The 26,116-nt window shown below is 48.0% G+C and overlaps 1 protein-coding gene across 1 annotated transcript in view; it reads left to right on the top strand.

Annotated features, from left to right (window-relative positions):
* The window catches only part of CCZ1 (CCZ1 homolog, vacuolar protein trafficking and biogenesis associated), a 49,905-nt gene that overhangs the window by 22,486 nt on the left and 1,303 nt on the right, over positions 1–26,116 (top strand). The window contains exons 9-13 of the mRNA XM_007940988.2: positions 851–912; positions 1,428–1,539; positions 12,851–12,884; positions 13,880–13,997; positions 25,683–25,841. Coding sequence (XP_007939179.1) covers positions 851–912; positions 1,428–1,539; positions 12,851–12,884; positions 13,880–13,997; positions 25,683–25,841 — 485 coding nt within the window. The remainder of the gene's footprint in view (positions 1–850; positions 913–1,427; positions 1,540–12,850; positions 12,885–13,879; positions 13,998–25,682; positions 25,842–26,116) is intronic.

Genomic DNA, 26,116 nt, shown 5'->3' on the forward strand with positions numbered 1-26,116 from the left:
GCTATGAGTTGGAAACGACTCGACGGCACTTAACAACAACAACAACAACAACAGTCCTGCATTTCATTTCATTTTAGGCAGTGGTTTTTTTTGTTTTGTTTTTAAATCATTTTAACGTTGGTGAGGATAATACACTACCCAACATGCCCCAGCACACCAGTCTCTCCGTGTGTGATCCAGTGACGCTGATTGCGTTCTTCAAATTAGGCAGCCATCGCCACCCTCCTCTTCTGCTCTCTTGGCAGTTTGGATGTGGTAGTGAACCTTTCTGGGTACTTAATGGAGTGTCTGGTACTGTGCACCATGCCATCCTGACAGCCGCCTTGAGGCTTGGCTGCCTCCAGCTCCATCACAGCTCAGGGGCCTTGGGCTTAGGGGGGAGGTGAAGTGACTTACCCAAGATCCCACAGCTAGTGGGTCTGATTCCTGATGCTGTCACTTAGGAACTGCAGGTGTTAGTGAACTATGAACCTCGGCTCAGTTTCCACATGTAGAAAACGGGGAGAGCACACTCACCCTAGGGGGCATGCAAGATGAAATAAGTCATTTTTGTCATACCCTTAGTGCATTGCCTAGTGTCTATGAGCCATGTGGGGAATTTTCACCACTTTTATAAAAAAGAACTGAATTGTATGTGGATTTTAGACTAGGGTGATGTTACAGTTGAAACCAGTAGGTTCTTCAGGGGCCTCTATGGTCCCCCCTCTGCTTTGCCTTATGGAGGAAGGACAATGGGGAGTTCTTACAGAAATGGGGCACGGGACCAGCTAGTAGATGTGACTGCTGATTTTCAAAGCGTGGAGAGCGAATAACCCACTGAGTCTTTTCTCACCATCGATTCTGTTTGCAGTTGGCGGGTCGGGATTCTGCAGTTCGGGCAGAAATGCCAGGGAATCTCCAGCACTATGGAAGGTGGGCTCCTGCTGTTGGATGTGTGACGCTGGGTCCTGTTACCCTGTCTCATCAAGATAGGATCGGACACCCTGAGTTACTGTGTGCTGTTTGTCAGCAACACTCATAAAGGAAAGGTGCCCTAGTGGACCAGTGGTGAAAGCGCGCGATTGCCAACCAGAGGATCAGTGGTTCAAACCCACCAGCCGCTCCATAGGAAAAAGATATGGCAGTCTGCTTCTTTGAAGATTGACAGTCTTGGAAACCCTCTGGGGTGGTTCCACTCTGTCTTCTAGGGGCGCTGTGAGTCAGAATCCGCTCCACGGCAGTGGGTGTGGTTTGTTTAACCACAGAGGAAATTTTATCGTGTTCAGTGAATTAAAACTAATTATGTTCTAATTTGATGTTTTCCAAGTGCTGTGTCTAGCTTTGAAACAAAACCAAAACAGTTGCTGTCTGTTCAGTGGGAATGTGTTCTGTTTGAGCCTGTGTGTGATTTACCTCATTAAACTAAATCATCTCTGCTTGCTTTTCAGGTTTCTTACCGGACCCCTGAACCTTAATGACCCAGAAGCGAAATGCAGATTCCCAAAGATTTTTGTAAATACGGATGACACTTACGAAGAGCTCCATTTAATTGTTTATAAGGTAACTGCTTTTCCCTCTGGTGTTGCAGACTAGGACTCTGTAACTGTCTCCTGCGTGTGGCCACACGTCCAGGAGGACGCTCGTTCTCCTAAGTGTTTCTTGGAGAAGGTGCTGGAGTTGTGACTATTGTGCAGCTCAGAGGTGGGTGCTCTTCTGGAACAGGGTGTCTTCACTGCAGCTCTTTCACACGACGTCGTTGTTAGGGGGCCAGTGGCTGGAGGGCTGTGGTTGGCAGTTCAGTCCCTCCTGCTCGGGAGTCAGAGGCGCTCAGAGGGCAGGGTCTGTTCCTTAAATACCTCTGGGTGTGCTCTGGGCCACACTGCACTGACTTCCCCGATCATAAGGCTGTGGACTCCCTAACCCTGTGAGAATAGGGGTTTGGTCTCTGCCAGGAAATCGTATGTGCCTTAGGTTGGGATCTCTTTTCCACAGGCAGTTTTGTTCAAGAAAGGTGGCTGTGCACTTGTGTTGGTCGTCTTTCCCGCCTGGGACTATGATTAAATTTAAATTAAATTCATAAAGGTGAGAGATGATACCATGAGAACAGGAAGAGGAGGGCTGCGGAAGGGTGGGACATTGTGGAAGCCCGGAAGACAATGTCAGAGTGAGGCCTGGTGGAACAGGCGTGGGACGCTCTAGTTCAGGACGTGAGTGGAAGGGGGGTAGTGCTGGCAAGAGGCCCCCTGCCCTGCAGAGGGAGCCCGACAAGCCCCTGGCTTGAAGGCGGTTTCCTCAGATGTGAGAAGGCTTGTATATAAACCCCCTGCCTGGTCCTTTAGGAGCCGTGGGGCATGGTGGTTAAGTGCTTGGCTGCTAATCAAAAGGTCAGTGGTTTGAACCCAGCAGCTTCTTCGTGGGAGAGAGATGGGGCAGTCTGCTTCTGATTGACAGGCTTGGAGACCCTGTGGGCAGTTCTCCTCTGTCCTCTAGGGGCGCTGTGAGTCGGAATTGCCTGGAGGACAGTGGGTGGGGTTTGGGCTTTGCTTCTGTGGAGACCGCAGTCTAGAAAACCGCATGGGGCGGTCCCACTCTGTCCTGTAGGGCCGCTGTGAGTCAGCATCGACGTGGCGACGGTGGATTTTGCTTTGTTTTGTTTTTCCATCCTTGTGCACAGTCAGGCCTGCAGCCGAACACCTGTACCTGGGTGGAGATTGATGGTCTTTTTTTTTTTTTAAAGTTTAGTAATAATATATATGCCATTTTGAGATGTTTTACGTGTTCAATTCAGTGACACCAGTTAGAGTAACTATGTTCTGGAACTGTCCCTGGCTTCCATGGCCTGGTGTCCTGTCATCATTAACAGGTACTCAGTGGTTCCTAGATAATGGCTCCCCTTCTCTCTTTCTGCTCCGTCTTAACCACTCATAACCTTTGGTCGCTATGTTTGCCTGTACGAGACATTTTGTGTATGTGGGGTCATACAGTATTCTTTTGTGATAGACTCACTGCTCTTTGCATGTGCTTTAAGGTAATTGAGGGTCTTTCTCTGTTTTTAAATAGTTCTTTTTGGTGAGAATATATGGAGCAAAATGTGCACCCATTGACCAGTTTCTGCAAATGCATTTCACCGACGTCCTTTACTTTGTGTCAGGTTTCTTGCTATTTCTACGCAAAGTGTTTCACCACCGTTAACTCAGACCTTGGGCTCACTGCCCCTAAACTTCTCACCTGTGCTTCAGAGTAAGTGTTGTTAGTCTGGTCTTGTGTGTTTAGTCTTAGAGAGTGCGGTACTCAAGGTCTGCGTTCTTTACTAATTGAGCTAAACCATTGTTGAGTTTAAATATTACTTCGGGGCATAGTTTTGATTGAGGGTCTAAAGAGTATCCCAGGGCAGTAGATTCAGGGGTTTCTTCCGTCTCAGCGAGTCCAGTAAGTCTGGAATCTTTCAGAATCTGAAGTTCTGTTCCACTTTTCCCCCCTTTTGATCAGGATCCATCTATCACGTCCCTGATCAGAATATTTGGTGATGGTAGCTGGGCACCGTTCTCCGGTCTGTCACAGAGGAGGCGGAGACACATGGATGTAGTTAGTCCTGTAGACCTTTCCCTCAATTGAGGGTGGTCTTGGGGAAAGTGAATGATCTGGTGAGCCCTGGGGTAGCTCCTGTGGGTCTCAGCACCAAGACTAAGGCCCTACACTCTGCCTGGCTTTGCTGTGCAGCCAACGCTCGTGGGAAACCTTCCCGGGTCAGCCCCTGGTGGCTTCATTCTAAGTATGATTGGAAAAACAGACAAAACTGTAGATCCTGAAAGAAACACAAATTATTCCGAGAATAGACAAGCGCTTCTAGAAATTCTAATCAGCGTCTGCAGGTGCCAATAAAACTGAAACCAGATGATACACAAGTGCTCGGATCATGGTGAACGCGGGTTAACGGAAGATAGAATGCCTGCAATAAGTTCATTAGAACAAGGAAAGGTAAGTTGGACCGCCCTAGAATGTGGGATAAAATGACGAGATAAAAACAGGAGAGAAATGGTGAGCAAGATGGATTTGGTTCGGAGTTTCAGCCTTCTAACTACCAACCTGGAGGAGGAAAAGTGGTATTACGAGAAAATACCTAGCTGAAGAATGCAGCTGACCAGATTGGAAAGGCCCCTGAGGTCCAGGGCTGTGACTATAAGAGACCCTTACCCAGAAGCAGCTGTGGGCAAGTTCAGAAACTGAAAGATAAAGATCCTGAAAACTTCTAGAAGGAAAACCAGGTTGCCTGCGAAGGAGTGAAAATAAAACTGGCAGTAATGGGCCCCACCAGCACCGGGTGTTAGATGACAATGGAAGGGGGACCTGCAGAGTTCTGAGGGACATGATTTTCAGCTAGAATTCTTTGCTCTGCCAACCATCAGTCACAGGTGAGACAGGAGGAAGACATTTTAAACGTGTGGTGTCTAAGGCATTTGACTGCTAATCAGAAGGCTGGTGGTTCAAACCCACCAGCAACTTCTCAGAAGGAAGGTTGGGCAATCGAGTTCTGTAGTGATACTGCCTCAGAAACCTAAGGAGGGGTTGCTATGAGTCAGGTCCGACTTGATGACACATCATAACAACAAGAAGCCACCTCTGCTATGAGACTGGAAGAACTGGATGGTGCCTGGCTACCATTACTGATAGAGATACCATAGAAGGATCCTGATCAAAAGAAGAAAATGCAGAACAGAATTGCAAGTTTTCATGGACTCCAGATTTCCTGAAGCCACGAAGGTCGGGTGAACCCTGAAACTGTTGACATGGGATAATCTTTAAACCTTAAACCAAAAACATCCCCCGAAATCTTCAGACCAAAAATTGTTCAGCTTAACTAGTACAAAAGATCTGCCTTCAGCTTTAGGCTCCTTTAAGAACTGTTTCTGTGGCATCACATTGACAACAGCAACTGGAAAGATTAGATGAGGACTTTAGGGGGCAGTGAGTTTATGTGAATGAGGGAGGAACATCTCAGAAAGGAGAGTGAGAATGGTTGCACAACTCGAGGACTGTCGTCACTGTCACTAATTGTGCATGTAGAAACTGCTGAATCAGTGTATACTTGGCTGTTATATTCTTAGCAGCAAAATAAAATGTAAAAAGTTAAAAAATAATGCTGCTATAAGTAGTTACATGCATAATTTGTCTGGACCCATTTTAGTTCTGGATAGATAACTTACAGGAGAGTTTCTTGGTCAGTGGTAACTCTGTGTGTAACATTTTAGGAAACTATTTTCCACAGTAGCTGTATCATTTTACATTCCCACCAACAGTGCATGAGGGTTCTGATTTCTCCACATCCTTGCCAACATTTGTTTTTGTCTTTTTAATTATTGCTGTGCTAGTGGGTGTGAAGTGGCATCTCGTTGTAGTTTAATTTGCATTTCCTAATGGCTAATGATATCAAGCAGCTTTCCATGTGCTTATTGGCTGTGTCGGAAACCCAGGGAGAGGTCACTATGAGTCAGATCGGACTCGAAGGCAGCAACTTTTTGTGTGTGTGTGTGTGTAGAAATGTATATTGAGATCCTTTGTTCATCTTCAAATTGGGTTATTTATCCTTTTGTTATTGCATTGTCAGAGTTCATTATATATTCTGGATACACTTTCCTTATCAGTAATATGATTTGCAACTATTTTCTCTCATTCTGTGGGTTGTCTTTTCTTGGTGGTATCATTTGTAGCTTAAAATTCTTAATTTTTATGAAGTCCGCTTTACCTTTTTTTTCTCCCCCATAACTTATGCTTTTGGTATTAAATGTAAGAAGGCTTTGGCTAACCCATCATCGTGAATATTTGCTGCTATGTTTTCTTCTAGGAGTTTTATACTATATTTGTATATCTTACATTTAGGTCTGTGATCCATTTTAAGTTAATTTTTGTATTTGGTGTGAGGTAGGGGTCTAACTTTAATGTTTCAGTGTATGCTACCAGAGCTCCCTTTATACTATATTTGTATATCTTACATTTAGGTCTGTGATCCATTTTAAGTTAATTTTTGTATTTGGTGTGAGGTAGGGGTCTAACTTTAATGTTTCAGTGTGGATGTCTAGGTGTTCTAGCACTATTTCATCATAGAATTATCTGGGACCGTTGTCAAAAATCAGTTGATCACAAATTAAGGATTTATTTCTAGACTCTCAGTTCCATTACATTGATGTATGTAGTTGTCTTTTTACCAGTACTATACTCTTGTGGTTATGGTAGCTTTGGTAGTAAGTTGGAAATTGGGACATGTAAGTTCTTCAACTTTGTTCTTTTTTCAAGATTGTTTTTGGCTATTCTTGGTCTTTGTAGTTTCCAAATGAGTTTTTGAATGAGCTTATCACTTTCTGGGGCAGGGGGCAAGAACTTTGAGGATTTTGAGAGGGATAGCTATCTTAGTTATTTAGTGCTATTGTAACAGAAGTGCTAACTCAAGTGATTAGATTTAGGACATGCCTTACACTAACACAAGGAGCTCTGGTGGCATGGTTCTACAGTCGACACCAATGGAAGCAGCAGACAGGATATCAGACATCGTATAGCATTGGGCGAATCTGCTGCAAGGGACCTCTTTCAAGTGCTGAAGAGCAGAGATGTTTCCTTGAAGACTAAGGTGCACGTGACAAAAGCCATGGCATTTTCAATCGCGTCATATGCATGTGAGAGCTGGACAGTGAATAAGGAAGACCGAAGAAGAGTTGATGCTTTTGGGTTGTGATGTTGGCAAAGAATGCTGAAAGTACCGTGGACGGCTAAAGGAATTAACAAATCCGTCCTGGAAGAAGCGCAGCCAGAATGTTGCTTGGAAGCTAGAATGGCCAGCCTTCGTCTCACCCACTTTGGTCGTGTGGTAAAAAGGAACCATTCCCTGGAGAAAGATGTCATGCTTGGCAAAATGGAGGGACAACGAAAATGAGGAAGGCCCTTGATGAGATGGAGTGACACAGTGGCTGCAGTGATAGGCTCAGGTATAGCAAAGATGGCGGGGCTGGCCCAGGGCCGGGCAGTGTTGCCTTCTGCACGTGAGGCCGCTGTGAGTCGGAGATAACTCGACAACACCTAAGAACATCAGCAAGTGGTGGCACAGTGCCTGAGGTATTTGACTGCTAACCAGACGGTTGATGCTTCAAACCCACCAGTCACTCCATGGAAGGAGGATGGGGTAATCTATTTCTGTAAAGATTTACCGCCTCAGAAACTCAGTTGGGGGTTGCTGTGAATCAGAATCGACTTGATGCAGAGGGTTTGGTTTTGATTTTTTGTTACATTAACATGGCCCCAAAAAGGATTATAATCCAAATAGGATTATATTCCAAATACGATTATACTTACAGGCGTAGGGGTTAGGATTCCAGACGTATTTTGGGGGACATGATTCAGTCCATAATGGCAGCATTGGATCTGTACATCACTTGGGCAGTATTGCCATTTTAACAGCATTAACTTTTTCAGTTTATGAATGTGGGATGTTCTTTCATTTATGTAGTCTTCATTTCTTTCAAACGCATTTTATAGTTTCAGAGTAACAATTTTGTACTACTTTTATTAACTTTATTTCTAAGTATTTTACTTGCTCTAATGCTATGTCAGTTTCTAACTGTAAGGTTGGTGATTTGAACCCACCATCCTCTCCATGGGAGAAAGATGGGGTAGTCTGCTTCCATAAAGATTTACAGCCTTGGAAACCCTATGGGGTAGTTCTGCTCTGTCCTATAGGGTCTCTAAGAGTTGGAATCAACTTGGTGGCAATTGCATGGAGGGGTTTTTTTTTTTTTTGACTTAATGCTCTTATAAATGGAATTGTTTTCTTAATTTCGTTTTCCTCGTTGCTAGTATATAAGAGTACATTTGCTATTTGTGCCCTGCAATTTTTCTGAACCTGTTTTTTCTCACAGTTCTCACAAATAGGGATGTATTTCTCCCATTCTGATCTAAACATCCTTTGTTTTTCTTGCCTAGTTGCTCCGGTATAATGTTGAATCAATGCCGAGAGGGATGTTAAAAATAAAACTCAACCAAAAGTTGAACATAAGGTTTTTTCGGAGCAGTTACTTTGTATGCACATAGGGAGACCATTTTGATTGCAGCCAAAGCAAATGGCTTGAAGAAGGTAGATAAATTGGGGCTTATGAAGAGAAGAGGAGGGTGATAGAGACGGAGGGGGAGTAGAGGCTGTTGGCTGATCTTAACACGATCCATTGAACCCCGTCTTCCCCTTTCACTAGACCAACTGATGCTAGTTTACTCCTGGCCTGGCTTTTAGTAATCTGGCCCTCCACATCTTTAAGTGTTGGAAAAAAACCCAGATATGTCACTTTGAGAACCCAGGGCATGGTCTTTTTAATCACCTATGCATGTGAAGGCTGGACAGTGAATCAGGAAGACAGAAAAAGAGTTGATGCCTCGGAATTATGGTGTTGGTGAAGAACATTAAGTATGCCGTGGACTGCTACAAGAATGAACAAAGCTATCCTGCAAGAGGTGCAGCCAGAAGACTCCTTAGAAGGGAGGATGGTGAGAATGCATCTCACGTCTTTTAGACGTGTGTCAGGAGGGACCAGCAGTTTCTGGCAGGTTATTGTAGCTTGAGTCAGATTTTTGTTATGGTTAATATTTGGTTTTGTGGGTAAGGAAAAACTCTCAAATCAAAATAAGTTTTCTTTTTCAGCAGTGAAAACCCTTGTCTTATTTCTGATCTTTGGGAGAAAATATTCATTCTTTCACCATTAAATTTGAAGTTAGCGTTGGGTTTTTAAAAAGATGCCTTTTATCAGGTTGAGGAAGTTCCCTTCTATTCCTAATCTGTTGAGTGGTAGTATCATGGCAGGCTGTTGGATTTTGTCAAATGTTTTTCCTGCAACTGTTAGGATGACCTTGGGGGTTTGGTGTGTGTGTGTTACGTGTCAGGATGACCTTGTGGGTTTGGTGTGTGTGTTATGTGTCAGGATGATTGGTAGACCAGATTGTTACATACATTACATATTACCTGAAAGAAGGATTTTCGGGTATGAAACCAACCTTGTGTTCCCAGGATAGATTCCTTTGGGCATGATGTAGAACCCTGTTTGTAGATGGCTGGACTCTGCTCACTAGGGTTCTGTTACACTAGTTTTCTTTTGTTGTGGAGCCTTTGTCTGGCTTTGGTGTCAGGGCAATGCTGGCCTCATGGAATGTGTTAGGAAGTATTCCCTCCTCTTCTGTCCCTTTGAAGAGTTGAAGACGAATTGGTGTCACTTCTGTAAATGTTTGAGAATTTCCCAGTGAAGCCGTCTGGTCCAGCACTTTTTGTTGTTGGGAGGTTTTGGATCGCTGATTCGATTGCTTCCCTCGTTACGGATCTTTTGAGGTTTTCTGGTTCTTCTGAGTCCTTCAGACAGTTTCTGTGTTGCTAGGTGTTCATCCAGTTTGTTGGTGTCAGGTTGTTCATAGCATTCTCTTATGATCCTGTTTATTTCTGTAGGGTTTGTTACATCATCCCTGTTTGCTTGCTTGCTTTTTGGTTATTTGCATCTTCTCTTTCTTTTTCTTTGTCGATCTGACTAAAAGGTTGTCTCTGTTAGTGGTCTTCCAGAAAACCAGCTTCTGGTTTCATTGATTCCCTGTTGCTTTTCTGTTCTCTGTTTCCTTTCTTCCTGATCTGGGTCGGAATTCCTTCCTTTGATAGGTCTGCCCTTAGTTTGCTCTTTTTTTCACTCCTCAGGTTGTAAGGTTAATTATTGATGAGCTCTTTCCTCCTTTACTTACTTAATTTTTTTTAACTTTGTAATGTGACTTGGATGAGATTTTACAAAGCTGATTTGTTTTATGGTCAGCAGTTCATACACAGTTTCTGACTCTTCTTTGTTAATGCAGGTGTATGCTCATGTCATTTCCCTCTAGTGCTGCCGCCTCCGTATCCTGTCATTTTTGGCTTCGCTGCCTCTTTCTCTAGTTCTCTCTATTAAACTTCTAGTTGTCATTGCACTGCCAGCCTCCTCTTCATCACTGTGCACCACACCCGTTGTGTCGACCGCTCCCCTCGGCTAGAACTTCCCACCCTCTGTTCCAAAGCTCATGAGTCCCCGATCTTCTTACGGCCTGCCTCTCCCCCTGGGCAGTGTCTCTGCGCCGCTGCTCTGGCTGGGGTTCGGGACAGTGGTCTGCTTCTCTGGGGGTAGCACCTGCTGCTGGGGGGGGGTTGTCACTCCCGCCCACCCGGGCTGCCTGTCACTGGCCATGCTGAAGTTTAGTGGGTTTTCTCGGACAAATGTCTGGGCGTTTGCTGTGTACTGTAGGATACTTTCCCTCTAGGAATGTAAGTGGTAGTTGTTTTTTTTTTTATGTAAATAATTTTCTCCAGTTTTGGTCATGTCACTGCAGAGAGGGGCTGTGGACAGACTGCTTCCAAGAGTCCTTTTGCTTATGTCTCTGACGTGCATTGTGTCTGTCAAGGCCCACACTGCCATATGTGTGATTGAGTGAGGTGTCCGAGGCTGGCTGCAGCATGTGGGCGGGGAGGCTTGTCCAGGTGTTGGTGGTGTGGGGAATGGCATAGTCCATGATGCTGTTCTATGGACTTTTTTTTTCCCCCATATATTTGAAATTTTTCATAACAGACACATTTTTTAAAAAATCACCTTGTGCCCCAAGGGGTCAAAGGCTGACAGAAACCCTCCAGACCCTTGGCGTGGTAGAGCAAGCAGCTGGCGTGAGGGCTGGGACCCATGCGCTGGATGGCAGCGGGCCTCAGGAGACCAGCCACCACTCAATCCAGCCATTGTTGCCTGATGGGAATGCACACCCAGGAGGAGCTCTCAGACCCTCTGGTGTCTTAGGGAGGCTGGAAATAGCGATGTTGGTATAAGATTAGCAGGCAATTAAGTCAAGATGGTTTTCCACTCAAACAGATAATGTGATTTTATTCACTTGGTGGAACTGGCCCAGAAGCCACCAGTGTGGCAACCTGCTTGTAGGCAACTCCTAATAATAATTTGATTAAGAAAGAGAGTAAATGTTAACTTTCCTGGAGTAGAAATTAATAGCACGGATGGAGTGGAGGGCAGAAGTGGGGAGAGGTGGAAGGACAGGTGTGAGTGTGACTGCCCTCGTCCATAAAGCAGCCTGTGACTGGTGGGACGGGAAGTACCTGCTGGAAGTTGTAAGGTGACTGGTGGAGGAACTAGCATGGCTAGAAACTGTATTGGGGAGGAGGGGAGAGGCCAACGAGGATGCCATGTGCACCACGACATGAGTGGCTGGTCGCCGTGGTGTCTAAAGGTGAATAGGAGTGGTATCACGCCATCTACAAACAGTTACAAGCAGCTGTTGCCGTGGAAGCAGGGCTCAGGGCAGGAAGCTTGTTGCTTTCTCAGTTCAGGGCTGTCCTGGGTGGTGGGAGTGGCTGTTAACCTAAAGGGCAATGGTATGAACCCCTGGTAGCTTCCCCAAAGACCCACCTGGTGAGCTGCTTTCATAAAGATTGCAGCCAAGAAAACCATGTGACGCAGGTCTACCCTATAACCACGGGGTCGCCATGAGTCAGGGCCGGACCTCAATAGCAGCTGACGACAACAGCACGTTTTGTTTGACCAATCCTAACACTGTTTGTTGTGTGTCAGTCTCCCAGGGCTGTCATACAAAGCATTGCAGACAGAAATGCCTGTGCTTGCTGTTTGGGGTCTGAATCGAGGGTGTCAGCGGGCTGTCCTCGCTCTATCCTCATCTCTTCCAGCTTCTGTGGCCCCCAGAGTTGTTGGCATTCCTTCACTGCAGACAGACCCTCCCGCCCTCACTCCCTGTTCCCACCCAAAGCATCGTCCTGTTTACAAAACACTGCTCAGAAGGACTCAGGATCAGACCCATCTACTTAGTTTAACTGACACCGTCTGCAAACAAGGAGCTCTGGTGGCGTAGTGCCTAAGGCATCTGACTGCTAACCAAAAGGCTGGCAGTTCAAACCCACGAGCCACTCCTCGGAAAGGAAGACTGGGCAATCTACAACCCAAGGAGGGGTTATGAGTTGGATCTGGCTCGACGGCAGTGAGTTTTTTTTTTTTTTTCAATCTGCAGCCAAGGTCTGTTGACAGGTCCAGGGTTAGGCCTTCGGTCCTTCTGAGGGACACAGGTCATCCCGTGCCACGTTGCTTGGATGAACGTACACTGTCAGCACTTTGGCGGTTTTCTTTGTGGTCCTGGTTGCTGGGTTGCTCTTACTTGACAGTGTCCTAACTGTGATGATTTCCTGTCATAAAGGGAGACAAGGTGACATTACTTTGCTGTTGGTTTTCAGGGGTATTAATGGAAATTGTCAAACACAGACAAGAACCCACTAGAATAATGAGCCCAGCTTCCTGTCAGAAGCTTCAGGAATGAATAATATGCCAGTCTTCTTCTGCCTCCACAGCCTCCTCTGTTTGTTTTCACTGTAGATACTGTAATTTGCATCTCTAACAGATCCTGTTAACCCCTTGCTGTTTAGTTGATTCTGACTCACAGTGCCCCTAGAGGACAGGGTAGACCTGCCCCAGAGGGTTTCCAAGGCTGTCATCTTTTCCTGTGGAGTGGCTGGTGAGTTCGAACTGCTGACCTTTTGCTCAGCAGCTGTGCGATTAAGCCCTGCGCCACCAGGGCTGCTTCTCTAACCGAAGAGGACGTGTGTAACCATCATGCCCTTGTCACACCTGAAAGACAGCAGTATAGTCTCATGTCCCGTCCACATTCACATTTCTGCAGTTGGCTAAAAATATCCTTTTCCAGTGGTTCGTCAAGTCAAGATGCCGCCGCCGAGCTCACTGCTCTTGGCTTGTCTCGCCCTGTGCATGCTGGCTTGTGCCGTGTCTCCTGTCGGGTGCATTTGTAACCTCTGGTTTGTTTCCTCTTCCAGGCCATGAGTGCAGCCGTGTGCTTCATGATTGACGGTGAGTCCGTGCTTGTCTCTGAGGCCAGCTGCTCACAGAAGCTTGTCTCTTCCCAGTCTGATCCCTGTTCTGAATCGACGGCTGTGTTGTCACAGCGACACCGAGGCTGTAGGGACACATTCCTCCCCATCTGGGCCCTCTGCCGCTGAAGTAGCTGTGATACTTTGTTGAAGCCCAGCTTCAGCTTCTGTCCTTGCCTCCCGTAACTGTGAAAGGGGGCAGTTACAGCACCTGGCTCAGAGGGGACTCGAGGAGTGAGATAGTTGTCAGGCGGCTCCAAGGCGTCCGGCCCAAGTCCTGGGGCGGGTGGAGGTGGTTGTCCTCAAGTCAGCTCCAACTCATGGTGCTTGCATTGTGTGCGGAGCAGAGCCCCAGAAAGCTTGCAGAAGCACATCTTCAGGGCTGTCTTTCGAGGTGCCCATGGGTGGGTTTGAACGACCAACCTTTTGCCCAGTAGTTCTTAGACATTGGCACCAACCTGTACTCCTGGCTGTCATGTAGTACTTGTTAAATAAATATTTGACCTTCCTGAGTTTAAGGAGCTCTGGTGGCACAATGCCTAAGGCAACTGACTACTAACTAGGTTGGTGGTTCAAACCCACCAGCCACTCTGCAGAAGGACGACTGGGCAATCTACTTCCATAAAGTTTACTGCCTCGGAAACCCAAGGGGGGTTGCTATGAGTCAGAATCGACTTGATGGCTGGGTTTGATTTTGTTTTCCTTGCATTTACCCGGGGAAGACATTCAGTTGACAACACACACACAGCTTTTCACGGATCTTAAATGTGATTTTGTCGTTTTACATAGAGCTAGTTTTAACTCTGTCTGTGTTTGGTGGGCTAGAGGTGGGAAGGATCTGACTATCTGGTTCTTTTATTTCTCAGATCCATAACATTTTAATTTGATTGGTTATTAAGTATCGGAAGGTGAAATGGATATGACGTGTGAAACACGATATTGTAGCATTTACTTCTGTTTTTAATTGCCTGATAGCCTCCATACAGCCCACGTTGGATTTCTGCCGAAGACTGGACAGCATCGTTGGGCCTCAGCTCACAGTGCTGGCATCTGACATTTGTGAGCAGTTTAACATCAACAAGAGGATGTCTGGGTTGGTACTCCGCTCTGTGTTTATTTTCACTCATTTAATTGGTTTTAGACAAGGGTGGTTTTGAGTTAAAAGTGTGGTTGGTTTTACTGTTGGTGTATTTCTCTGAATCTTGCTGTTGGGTGTGAGTGAGTGCATCTCAGCAGAGCAGGACTGCCCGTGGGTTTTCTGGGCTGTCCTCTCTACAGGAAAGAGCCCCGGTGGCCAGTGGTTAAGTGCTTGACTGCTAACTGAACCGTCCACGCTTTGAACCCACCAGTGGCTCCGCAGGAGAAAAGACCTTGCAGTCTGCTTCCGTAAAGATTACAACCTGGGAAACCCTATGGGGTGGTTCTACTCTGTCCTCTAGGGTCATTGTGAGTTGCAGTCATTGTGGCCGTACACAGCCACAGCCTCCATGGAACAGACGGCCAGGTCTTTCTAGCGAGTAGTGAAGTAATGTGCGGTTCAGTCCTGTCTGTTATGTTTCTGGGGAGCTGGACCTGAGTATGCCCCATGATGTGATGGTTTGGGCTGGTCTCTTAATATGCCCCTCAGCCCTCCTTGCTGGTGGTGTGCTGTTTGTGGCTATGGGCTTGGCCTTGTGAATACCACTTACACGTATCCCACCTAACGAGCCCAGGTCATTACAGTGGGGGCATTTTCATGAGTTTTACGTAAGCAGTGAGGAGCATGGTTTTGCTCTGCGTAGACTGGAAGCACTTTGCCCCTTGTACAGAAATGCAGTGAGTTGGCTGTGTGAGGTGTAAGCCATTAGGGTGATGGTCTGCGCCTACTGGCTTTAAAGGTTCTAGGCTGAGGGGCGGGACACTCAGGACTGAACTCACCTCGGTCCTCTGCCACCAGGGCTTCAATCTGTCTCCTTCCGATTCGACCCCACTGTTGAGAGCTTGCCTTCCTGCCCCAAATTGACTGAATCAGAAGCTACATTTTAACATGATCTGTAAAGAATCACCTGGGGTCTTGTTAAAATGTAAGTTCTGATTCAGTTTCTCTGGGGTGCAAAGGCAAGTTCTCAACATTGAGTCAAACCGGAATGAACTGGCTCGAAGCCCTGTCTCCAGGTCTGTGGAAGTCTTGCCCCTCCTCCTGCCTTGGTCCTGGCGTGGTGGGTGGGTGGGTGTGGGCTGCCGTGGGTGGGAGGAGTTACTGAAACGCTGCCAGTCCGTGGAACCTGTGTTTCTAACGTGCTCGTGTGCCTGCTCTGCCCCCAGCACCAGCCTGGAGAGGGCCAGAGCAGGCTCCACGTGGAAGTGCTGCTGGATTGTGTGTGTGTCTGGGTTGTGACTGTTAACAGCTTAGTTTTAGGAGAGAGAAGCCCGAGAAAGGACAGGGCCTGACCGACCGACGTGGTGACAGTGCTGCTCAGTGATGTCCTGGTTGACTGTGAAATGGCCAGACTTCCTTTCCTGAAAGAGGCAGAAGTGAGTCAGCTCTGTTTTGGATCATGCAGATGGGGAACCAGTGGGCCAAGAGTGACAGAGTGTGGTGAGCCGCTCCCCAGGCCCCTGAGGGGTAACTGGCCCTGGTGGCCGCCCTGCCTGTGGGTCCAGCACATGGAGTGAATTTCCAGCAGCCCGTCTGCCAACACCCAGAGGTTAACGTACTGTTCAGTGCCTTCCGTCTGGCAAGCAAAGTTAACTCTCGTTGGGATTTTACAGAAGAAATGAGACAGGGCCTTGGATATTAGTCTCCTGCCTGTTAGAAAGTCGTTTTCTCTCCAACGTGTTAGTATGAGAATTTCCAAATATAGGAAAGTTGAAGGAAAAAAGAGTCAAACGATTGAACGTGCACGTACCCACCCCTTGGGTTCCACAGCAAACATCTGCTATGCAGGTGGGCCCTGACTGAGGACACGTTTGAGTGACGACAAACCGCCCTTACTGGGTTTTTGTACATCTTGGTAAGCTGTCCTGCAAACAGTGTTTCAGTGTGTAATTTCCTAATGTTACCATTCTCAGATGTAGTGTTTCCAACCCCCAAGGACAAAAATCAGATTTATAAAGACACTGATAATAAAAGGCAATAATAATGAAAACTTTAAAAAAATAAAGAAGAAGTAGTACTTGACTTAACACGAGAACTGATTTACTGCCGAGTCATCGGAATAGAACCCCACCTGTGTAGATGCTTTTTGACTATTAGGAAACCACTCTACAGTCTCACCAGCCCGCTGAAAAGGAGAGTACCCAGAAAGCCTGATGCTAGAGTCAGCTTGACGCAGTTTAGGGACGTGCTCAAGAAGGGCTCCTAGGAATGTCCTTGTTGTTCGTAGCCTGGCATGTTGACCTCAAGGAGGCTCTCGGTGCAGCTGAGGTTTTACAAACAAGGAACTGCTGCTTGCCAAGCAATGGATGTCAACTGGACATAAAGGCTTTGGCCACAGAATCGAAGGGACTGTTCTTGTAGAAGTCCTTCTGACCCACATCAGACCCTTCTCCATCCCGTCAGGAGATTCCTCCTCCCTCCAAAACTCAGATCCCAGAGGCATCAAGTGGGTGGGTGGCGAAGGGCAGCCGTGAAGGAGGACACGCGTCTTGAGACAGTGTTGAGGTGGCGGGTGTGGAGAGGATGCCCTATCAGGTGGCCGTCCTTACTCAAGAGGCCGGTTTGAGGACCTGGGTACCTACCCTCTCTCAGTTGCACTCCCACTAGGAGGTATGCAAAAGGCTGTGCTCAGGGCCTGTTGACCTCTGCTGATGGTTAGGTCAGAGTTTCTTGGCTTGGCCTGTTGGCATCTGGGCCTGATGGCTCCTTGCTGTGGAGGGCTGCCTGGTGCGTCCTGCAATGTCAAACAGTATCCCTGGCCTCCAGCCACCAGAACACCCCCTCACACACACTCGTGACAACCAAAAATGTCTCCCGACATTGCCAGCTGTCCCCGGGGAAAACCGCCCCTGTTAGAATCCCCTGGTTTAGGGGCACGTGCCTGGACTCTCTCGCCCTGATGAGCTTCTCTGGAGGGCACCCTAAGAAGTCTCTGAAATTCACAAAACCCTGTTTTGGTGCTGTGGCTGCTCGCTGGAGCACATGGAGCTGGCTTGCCCTTCAGACCCGTCCACTGTGGCCTTATTACCCATGCAGCATGCAGCGCCCAGCCCCGCCCTCTGGGTCCCAGGGTGGGATGGGCCAGCCAGGTGGCAGCAGTGTGCCTGCCTGCCCCAGGGTGGAACGACCTGCCTGGCCAGGCAGCAGCAGCGTGTTGTTCATGGCGAGGGGGGCTCCTGCAGCAGGTCTCTCATTTGTTTTCATGAGGAGCTTTGCAACGGGCGGTGGCTCCTACAAGACGCAAGGATGTATCTGAGTACCTGGGGCCCCTCTTCACCCTGGAGCCCCCACCTGCCGAGGCCTCCCGTCCCTTGCCCGGGCTGTACCCCTGAATGGCCTCGTGTGTGTGGCCTGCCCCTGGCCGAGCCCTTGCCTTTCGTCAGCGCCTGCAGCTGGGAGCCCTTGCAGCAGATTCACGCTCTGGTATAAACAGTGCAGCGTGTTGGGGGTTCAGGGAGTGAGAGAACCAACCATCATCCAAAAACCACCTCTGTCTTTGCTGATCCCGCTGGCTGGTCTCTGAAGAAAAGGAACCCTGGTGGCACAACGGTGAAGCACTCGGCAGCTGACCAAAAGGTTCTTGGGTCACACCTGCCCGGCAGCTCCTCGAGAGAAAGACCTGGCAGTTACTGCCCTAAGGGTCACAGCGCGGGGAGAGAGGCCTGGGGATCGGCTTCCAGAATGCTGCCGTCGAGACTGCTGCGGGCACAGGCCTGCTCCGACGGGGTCTCCCCGAGTCGGGGCACAGCGCTGCTCTGACACAGGGTCTCCCCGAGTCGGGGCACAGGCCTGCTCTGACAGGGTCTCCCTGAGTCGGGGCACAGGCCTGCTCTGACACGGGGTCTCCACGAGTCGGGGCACGGGGCTGCTCTGATGGGGTCTCCCTGAGTCGGGGCACAGGCCTGCTCTGATGGGGCATCTCCACGACTCAGAGCCGACTCAGCGGCAAGGGGTCTGCTCGCTCAAATAAAGCCCGGGTTTTCACTCTGAGAAACAGAAGCGGTTGCAATAAGGAGTACAAATGGACGCTGCACCACCTTTCCAGACTCTGCCCGTGGACCGGTCTGGACGACAGCCTCCACTCAGACGTGGCCAGCACACCGCACAGGACGCCTGCATTTGATTCTCAGAGACACTGAGTTTATTTTTCTACCTGTGTGTTTTGTATCTCTGCTGGTCCACTATTAAATTTTGACTGTTTAATGATAATTAAAAAAAAAAAAAAAAAAAGATTACAGACCAGGAAACCCTACAAGGAGGTTCTGGTCTGTCACACGGGTCACTGTGAGTCAAAAATTGATTTGATGGCACTCAGTGCCGCCACGTCTCTGAAGAAGGAACTCGGAAGTTGTCTCAGTCCCGGAACATGGTAGGCTCGTGTCCTCGACTCCTCTTCAGTGACCTTGTGGGGGTACAGGTGCAGGACATCGCCAAGGGCTGGGCCAGGAGCGCTATCCAGATTGCCGAGAACGTTAGCCCAGAGAGGCCGCAAAATCACAAGGCCCTTTTCAATGTAAAAAGCCCAATATTTAAGGAGAGAAGATGTTAAAAAAAGAAAGAAGTATTTCACATGCAGGGACCTAGTGGCACAGGTTAACAAGGATCTAAACTATAAAGCCATGCTGCTTTAAATTTAATGAGCAATCCTGAAGCAACACAGACACTATTTTCTTCTTAAAAGTCATGGCAAGCGTAATCCCGTCCACCCTCTGGCGGCGGCTAAATGAAGACGCCAGGGTGAGAGCACGGTGCTTGCTGACTGTCAATGGACTCCGGGTTCGTGCAGATACGCTCTCTGTTGCAGGGTGGGGTGTTGAGAGCTGCGCTCTCTGTCGCAGGGTGGGGTGTGGAGAGCTGAGCCATGTCCATCAGCCTACTTTGATAAGTTCCTTAGGAATTGAGATCGCCCCTTTAAAGAATGACATTAAGCAGAGTGGTTTGGCTTTTGGTTTCTTTTTTTTTTTTTTTTTTTGGTAGGTCCTCCCCTACCCCCCACCCTGGTTTCTGTTAATTTTTGCAGCACCTTAATTCTTCTTCTCTTCAAAGTCTTATAATTTAAGTAGTTTTTAATTTTTGCTTTTTTTGAACATTTTTTTTTTTTTGCCCTAAGTTTTAAACAATTCAGAAATAGAAATATTGGACATTTTAACTCATTTGGCTTCTTTGTAGCCTTACATGTACATGCAAGCAATGCCGTGTACCCATGGTGTGAGGTTTTCATATAACAGACACAGGCTTTTAAAAATGGATCATGCCACTAACCTATAACTTTAAAAAAAAATTTGGCATGGACATCATTTTAAGTCAGTACAGATCTATCTCATTCTCTTTAATGGTATTGAATAAATGTGTTCTTGTTATTTTCCCATTTAATGGTGCTAAGGGGGCAAGGAGGCGGCTTCTTCTGACCTCCTCTGACTCCGCAAGAGGACACAGAATCACCATCAGCAGCCAAAGGCCTGTTCTTAGGAGGCCAGACATGCCACCACCCTCCAGCCCTCTCACTAACCTTGACACCAACTGCCCCTCCCTTGGCACCCACCACCTCTCTTCTGGGTTCAGTAATTTGCTGTAGTGGCCACACAGAACTCAGAGATTATGGGGCTTATTAGGGAAGCAACAGGCTACAATTCAAGTTTAGGAACACACAGTCTCTCAGCTGGCCGTCTCTCTCAGCCAGTCTCAAGATGGGAGGGAGACACGCACTGCTGAGAGAGAGACGGTTGGTTGAGAGCGAGCTTTGGGCTGCTGATGGTGATTCTGTGTCTTGTTGAGTTAGAGGAGGTCTGAAGATGCCACTTCCTTGAACCTTTAGCACATGGATGGCCTGGAGAAGGTGTTATGAGTTCTTTATTGCACAGTCTGGGACCCGCATCTGAATATTCTCAGGAGAGAGCCCTAGAATTGAGCTCTGAAGCAAAAGTACTATGTGGTTAAAACGTAGGTGCCTGTCACCAGGTCACCTCCCGGAGGAGTTGTGCCGTTGTCACGTGCCTCGGAGCCCTACGCCACCACACCTGTATTGCTTTTTCTTTTTAATGTTGTAAAAATGCGTAGAGCCAACACTCGCCCGTTTGACGTCTTCCACGTGGCCAATCCAGTGGCATCCGCCCCGATCCTCACTGTGCAGCTGTCCCCAGTACCAGCAGTCAGCAGCCGTCTGTCCAGTCCGCCTCACGGCTCCCCTGTGTGCATCAGGTTGGGCTGTGCGCCACAGGGTTTCCTTTCTTAGCTCTTTACTGTGATTTGGGCGGAAGCTTACGGAGCAAGTTGATCTTCCGTTCAGCGATTCGTTCGCGTTTTGTGTTGCGACGTTGGCTGCAGTACCTGCAGCGTAACCGCTCTCTCCCGCTTCCTCCCTGGGTGTCCCTTTTCTCTCGGCCTCTCCTGTCCCTTTCTGCCTCTGAGCTTTCTCCCTGGGCACGTGCTGCCCTTTGGGTCGCCAGCCATTGCTTGTTCTGAGGATGCGTTTCTGCCGATGGTACCGTTCGCCTCGTCACTCCGTGCTGTCTGCCTGACAGTTGAGCCACTGGGGTGGGTTCATGGGTTCAGTTCCAGGCCCAAGGGTGGCTAAGGGCCACGGTCTCGTGGGTTGCACCTGTTTGTTATATGCTGATTTTGGAGTCCAATTGGTGGCACTGAGTTTGGACGTCTCTGTGTACGTTTACTGGCCTTTGTATTCTGTGACTTGACGTCCATGCGTGTGAGCTCCAATTCTCTTGAGGTGTTTTCTCATTTCTTTCTTTCTTTTACGTTAAGAATATTAAACTTTAGTCATAGGGTGTATTTTTTGCGATTCGTTTTTTTAACCATGGTTTTCTTGTTTTTATATATAATCTAGAAGTTGAGGGCACGTATGTAGTCCAGTGACCAATCACTTCAGTTTCCATCTTCAGTGTCAGACTTGGGGCCCTTGGCCAGCCCAGTATTTTTTTAAAAGAATGATCCTATTTCTATTTCTGCCCTTACAGCTTTGTTTTTGTGTATGTGTTCAAATCTTTAATTCACCTGGAATTTTTAAGAGCTTGAGGAAGGATCTCACTTAATTTTTTCCCCTTGATTCCATAGTTGTACCAGCATGAGACTTGTTTCTGTGTCTGTCCTACATCCTGGTTCTTAACCAGTTTTAAATATGCAAAGTGAGTGGGGGAGAGGTAGAAAGGTCTTAGAAAGGGAATTATTTATTTATTTATTTAAATTTTGTTGTAATTTGGGTGAAAGTTTACAGAGCAACTTCAGTTTCCATACAGCAGCTCACATACTTTGTCTCTTGACATTGACTGCAATTTCCCATAATGCAACAGCTCCTCTCCCACTTCCTCCCCATAGTTACCTCTTCCCTGTGTCCTTCCCTCCATGCACTCCTACCCCCTGAGCTGTCTCCCTGTGCATACACAGCCTCCTATTTTCCCATGATTGTTCTCTCCAAGGAGTGTATTTACCTGACATAAATGCTCAGCTCATGTGCCTGTCTTTTGTTAGGCCGGAAGCCACAGGAGTGGGTTCACTTCCAGACCTGAAGGGGCAGCTAGGGGCCATAGACTCAGTGGTTCCACCAGGCTCTATCAGACCAGCAAACCTGGTCCCTAGAAAAGGGAACTCTGTCTTAGAAGCAATCCTTTCAGCCTTTCTCTCAACCCGTTTTATGTACAATGACCCAGTAGCTTGGGAAGCTGGCTCCGCTGGGCTTCATACACACAGTGAAACAGAGCAGCCGTTAGCAATAAGGGTTGGTGTCTGTGGCCTTACCACCTTTAATGTTGCCCGCCCGATCTCGTCCATTAACAGTCCAGGTTGGTAATGAGAGGATCAGGAAAAGAGGTGAGGAAGGAAGATTGACCATGCCTTCAGTGCAGTGAAGGAGCTGTGGTGGCACAGTGGTTAAGCACTTGGCTGCTAACCAACAGGTTACCAGTTCAAGCCTACCCAGCGGCTCTGCAGAAGAGAGACTAGCCGTCTGCTCCCATCCAGATCGCAGCCTAGGGAGCCCCTGGGGCAGTTCTTCTCTGTCATCTGGGGTTGCCATGAGTTGGAATCGACTGGCCAGCACCTAGTGGCACCTTAGCACAGCTCCCGTGATGGTGACGGCCAGGTGTGTCAGAGGAAGTCACTGGTTAAGAGGATTCTCAGCACCCTCTCACTTCCCAGTCGTTCTAGAGAGACGTGTAGGAAAAACCTTTACTGTGTAACTTACCAGCTAAGGCCAGTTTTCCTTTTCACCGTATCCAAATGGATCAGTTCAGAATTTTTTAACCTTTAGTTTCATCTGACAACCGAAGAACAGAAGTAACCATATTCACCCAGAAATCAGACAGTTCTCACCAGCAGCTACCTAGGCCTCAGCGGAGAACAAACAAAAGCAAGGAGACTGGCTGTGCTCACAAGACGGCCTTGGAGGCTACAGGTGACACTGTGAGCAGGTTGGTGCCGATTCCGTCTCTCGGCTCGGGTCAGAGTAACCTTTCCTGGTGTGCTGTGGGAGGAAGAACATTCCCACATACCTGGTCTTAAACGTTCACATCTCTGCGTCTCAGTTACTCGGATGCTGTTTACTCGTGGGAGGGCTCCTTGGGACTGCTCTGGACACCTGCCGATCATCACTACTCGGGATGCCCACCTGTGTGGTCGTTGTTCGCTGCCGAGTCAGCCCTGACGCACGGGACCCTGTGCATAAGCGGCTCTTAGAACCCATGGGGTTTTGTTGACTGGTTTGTGGATGCAGCTCAGCAGGCCTTTCGTCCGAGTTCATCTTCGTCTGGAACCTCCATGACACCAGTTCATATCATAGCAACACGCAGGCCTCCATGACATAGGTGATGGCTGCACTGAGGCCTCTGACTGGGAATCAAACCCAGGTCTCCATGGAAGGCACGAGCTCTACCGCTGAGCCAGCACGGACCCACGACAGCCCGCGGCAGAAAAAAGGCGAAGGGCTCTACTGCTGAACCAGCACGGACCCCATGACAGCCCGCGGTAGAAAAAAGGCGAAGAGGACCCCACGACAGCCCGCGGCAGAAAAAGGGCGAAGGGCTCTCCTGCTGAACCAGCACGGACCCCATGACAGCCCGCGGTAGAAAAAAGGCGAAGGGGACCCCACGACAGCCCGCGGCAGAAAAAAGGCAAAGGGCTCTACTGCTGAACCAGCACGGACCCCATGACAGCCCGCGGTAGAAAAAAGGGAAAGGGACATGATCAGAGATGCCGATCACACCAAAAAATGGCGGGAATTCAGAAGGCACATGGTCTGTTCAAAACTTAGCAGACACATTGAGAAAAGCATAGTCTCTCCACTTAAATCTGTCCTGGAGGAAGTGCAGCCGTAATGCTTCTGGGCAGCGAGAATGCCAGACTTCATCTGACCTCCTTTGGTCATCTTGTCAGAAGGACCCAGTCCCTGGAGGGCAGCATGCTTGGTAAAGTGGATGGGCAGTAGGAAAGGGGAAGGCCCTCAATGAGATGGACTGACAGAGTGGCTGCGACGGGTTCAGGTGTAACTTGTAAGGCTGACACAAGATCCAGACAGTGTTTGGTTCTGTTGTACGTGGGGCCGCTGTGAGTCGGAGCTGACCCAGTGGCACCTGACGACGACAGCAACATGGCCACTTGAGGCAGGCTCCATTCTTCCATATGTTTTTTGCAGCCACTTGTGCTTTGGTATTTGATGTCGCAAACTTTGTTAAGAAGACATCAACAAGAGTTCACTAACATAGTGCACATACATACACATTTGTATAATTAGGTGTTTGAGAAAAACATGTTGGTGTTTAAAAGGATTAAGTTTTAGCTCTTTGGGAAAGGTAACAGATAAATGGGCCTGCTCCAAACTAACACATTGTTGTGTTCATTTTGATAATGAGGTGGGAGAGTGAAAATTAGCCTGTGTGAGTGTGTGTCTTTTTCTCTTTTATTGACACTACCTTGCAAATAACTGTTTTTACCCTTCAGGGAAGGTGGGATGGATGAAGTCCACAGTTGCCCATCTTAATTACCTAAGTAACATTTTCTAGTGTAAGTCTCCACTTGAAGATACACAGGAAGTAGTTTAAATCTTCTTCAGAGGAAATTTCGCGTGTTACAGGATCAGGGCACAGCCACAGGAGTGTTCTGGAGTTAGGGCCTCAACCTGATGCAGGTACCTGGCCCCGGACAACTCAGTTTACAGCTCTGCCCAAACAGCTTTTGAGTTTCCCGTCTTTCCGGTTTTACCCGAGCACCCACCCGTCATTCATTGACAGGGCTAGGGTCTAAAGCCCAGGTTGTAATGGGAAAACGGGATGACCAGATCACAGATCAGGTGCCTACATCATCACGTAACTGCCACACCGCTGAGCATCATGGCCCAGTCAAGTTGACGCCTCACTTTTGACTGTCACAGTCAGCGTTACTGTCACCTCGAACCTCTGTGTGTGCTACCGAGACGTATACCATTGACGCACAAAGTGGTCAGATAGTGTTGTTGGGAATGCAAGCTGTCAGGTGACGAGATTATAAATGAGGAGCTTGCTTTTCCAACTTTCAAGGGCCTCCTGAAAACAAACTGCTTTTGTGAGGATTTTATTGTCCTGGAAACTAAATCATCCACGTTCTTTCTTTGCCTAGATATAAATATTACGGTAATAACCCACTTATCCGGAGATGAACTTTCCGGCACCCTCAGGCCTCCAGAGCATGCTGGGCTAACCCTGAAGTAAGCAGAGCAGGCTCTGAGCCTGCAGGGCTGGGGCTGTGCGCAGGTTCTCCCTGAGATCCCAGTGTGTCGAGTAGGGGCGCAGGCAGAGGGGAGGTGAGGAGGAGCCATGGAGGCCCATGTCTGAGTGGCCTCTCAGAGGAGATGGTCGACTCAGCCCTGGAAGGCAGTGTCAGCCATACCCAGAGTCACTTTGAAAAATAAAAAGGTCTTCCCTACTGAGTATGTTCATTGTACTTAAGCAGGAAAAGGAGACTATGTTTTAGAATTATTTTCATTTAGGATAATTAAAAGGCATCAGGAAGAGTGGTGAGCTTCCGTTATGTGGCACTCCTGTTTGTGAAAGTACCTCATTCATTCTCCAACACGGAATGAATGAGCGTTGCTCTCCTGAAATGGGTCAGCAAACCGTGTCTATAAAGGGCCAGGTGATGATTTGAAGCTTTGTGGGCTAGATATGTCATAACTGCTCTGTCACTTTAGAGCCAAAGCAGCCGTAGGCAATACCATGGACAACCAGACACGTAAGTGAATAGGCATGACCATGTTCCAATAAAACTTTATTTAAAAAACAGAGACATAGTTTGCTGACCCATTTCTTTGCGAGTAAATGGCCTGAGTTGATGATACATATATATTTTTAAGTTAGTGAAATAACTCAGTACCATTTCTAAACTGTCATTTATAAAACACTGCTTGTTGAGAAAATCACATGATGATTAAAATATTTTTGGTGTTTAAAAAAAAACAACCCACCACCCTCAGTTCTGGAGAATTCCCCCTGCTGAATGCCTCCCCTGCCTGGATGTTTTTGCTGCTGCAGGACTAGGTCATTATGCCTTCAACTAACTGAGATTCTTGATCTGAAGGCCCAGCCGATAAAAGCGCATGGCCTGTGCAGCGTGAACAGTGACTGTCTCAGGATTTACCCTTGTGTCGACGTCTTCCCACAGGTCTGAAAAGGAGCCCCAGTTCAAATTTATCTACTTCAACCATATGAACTTAGCTGAGAAGAGTACCATTCATATGAGGAAAACGCCCAGCGTGTCGCTTACGTCCGTTCATCCGGATCTCATGAAGATTCTGGGCGATATCAACAGTGATTTCACAAGGTAATTCTGACAGTGCCTCGAATTCAGTAAGAGAAGGTACGTTCACGGCGTCCTTTTCAAAACTGAGGGCCCCACAGCCTCTTTGCGTGCTTGGCTTGTCCACCTTCACGGGTGCCACTTGGGAACAGGGGATCAGTCAGCCCACCAGCACTGGCCACCCCCACGTGCACGGTCAGCTGTCCCGGGCTCTGCTGTGACTGCAGGTTCCCACCTCTGCTAGAATGTTTGCCTGCCACAGTCTAGCTGTCCGTCTAACGAGCGCTTGCATCTTGACG

Source organism: Orycteropus afer, unplaced genomic scaffold (assembly GCF_000298275.1).
Source record: "Orycteropus afer afer isolate SDZICR_OR568_19922 unplaced genomic scaffold, OryAfe1.0 scaffold00006, whole genome shotgun sequence".
Classification (NCBI taxonomy): Eukaryota; Metazoa; Chordata; class Mammalia; order Tubulidentata; family Orycteropodidae; genus Orycteropus; species Orycteropus afer.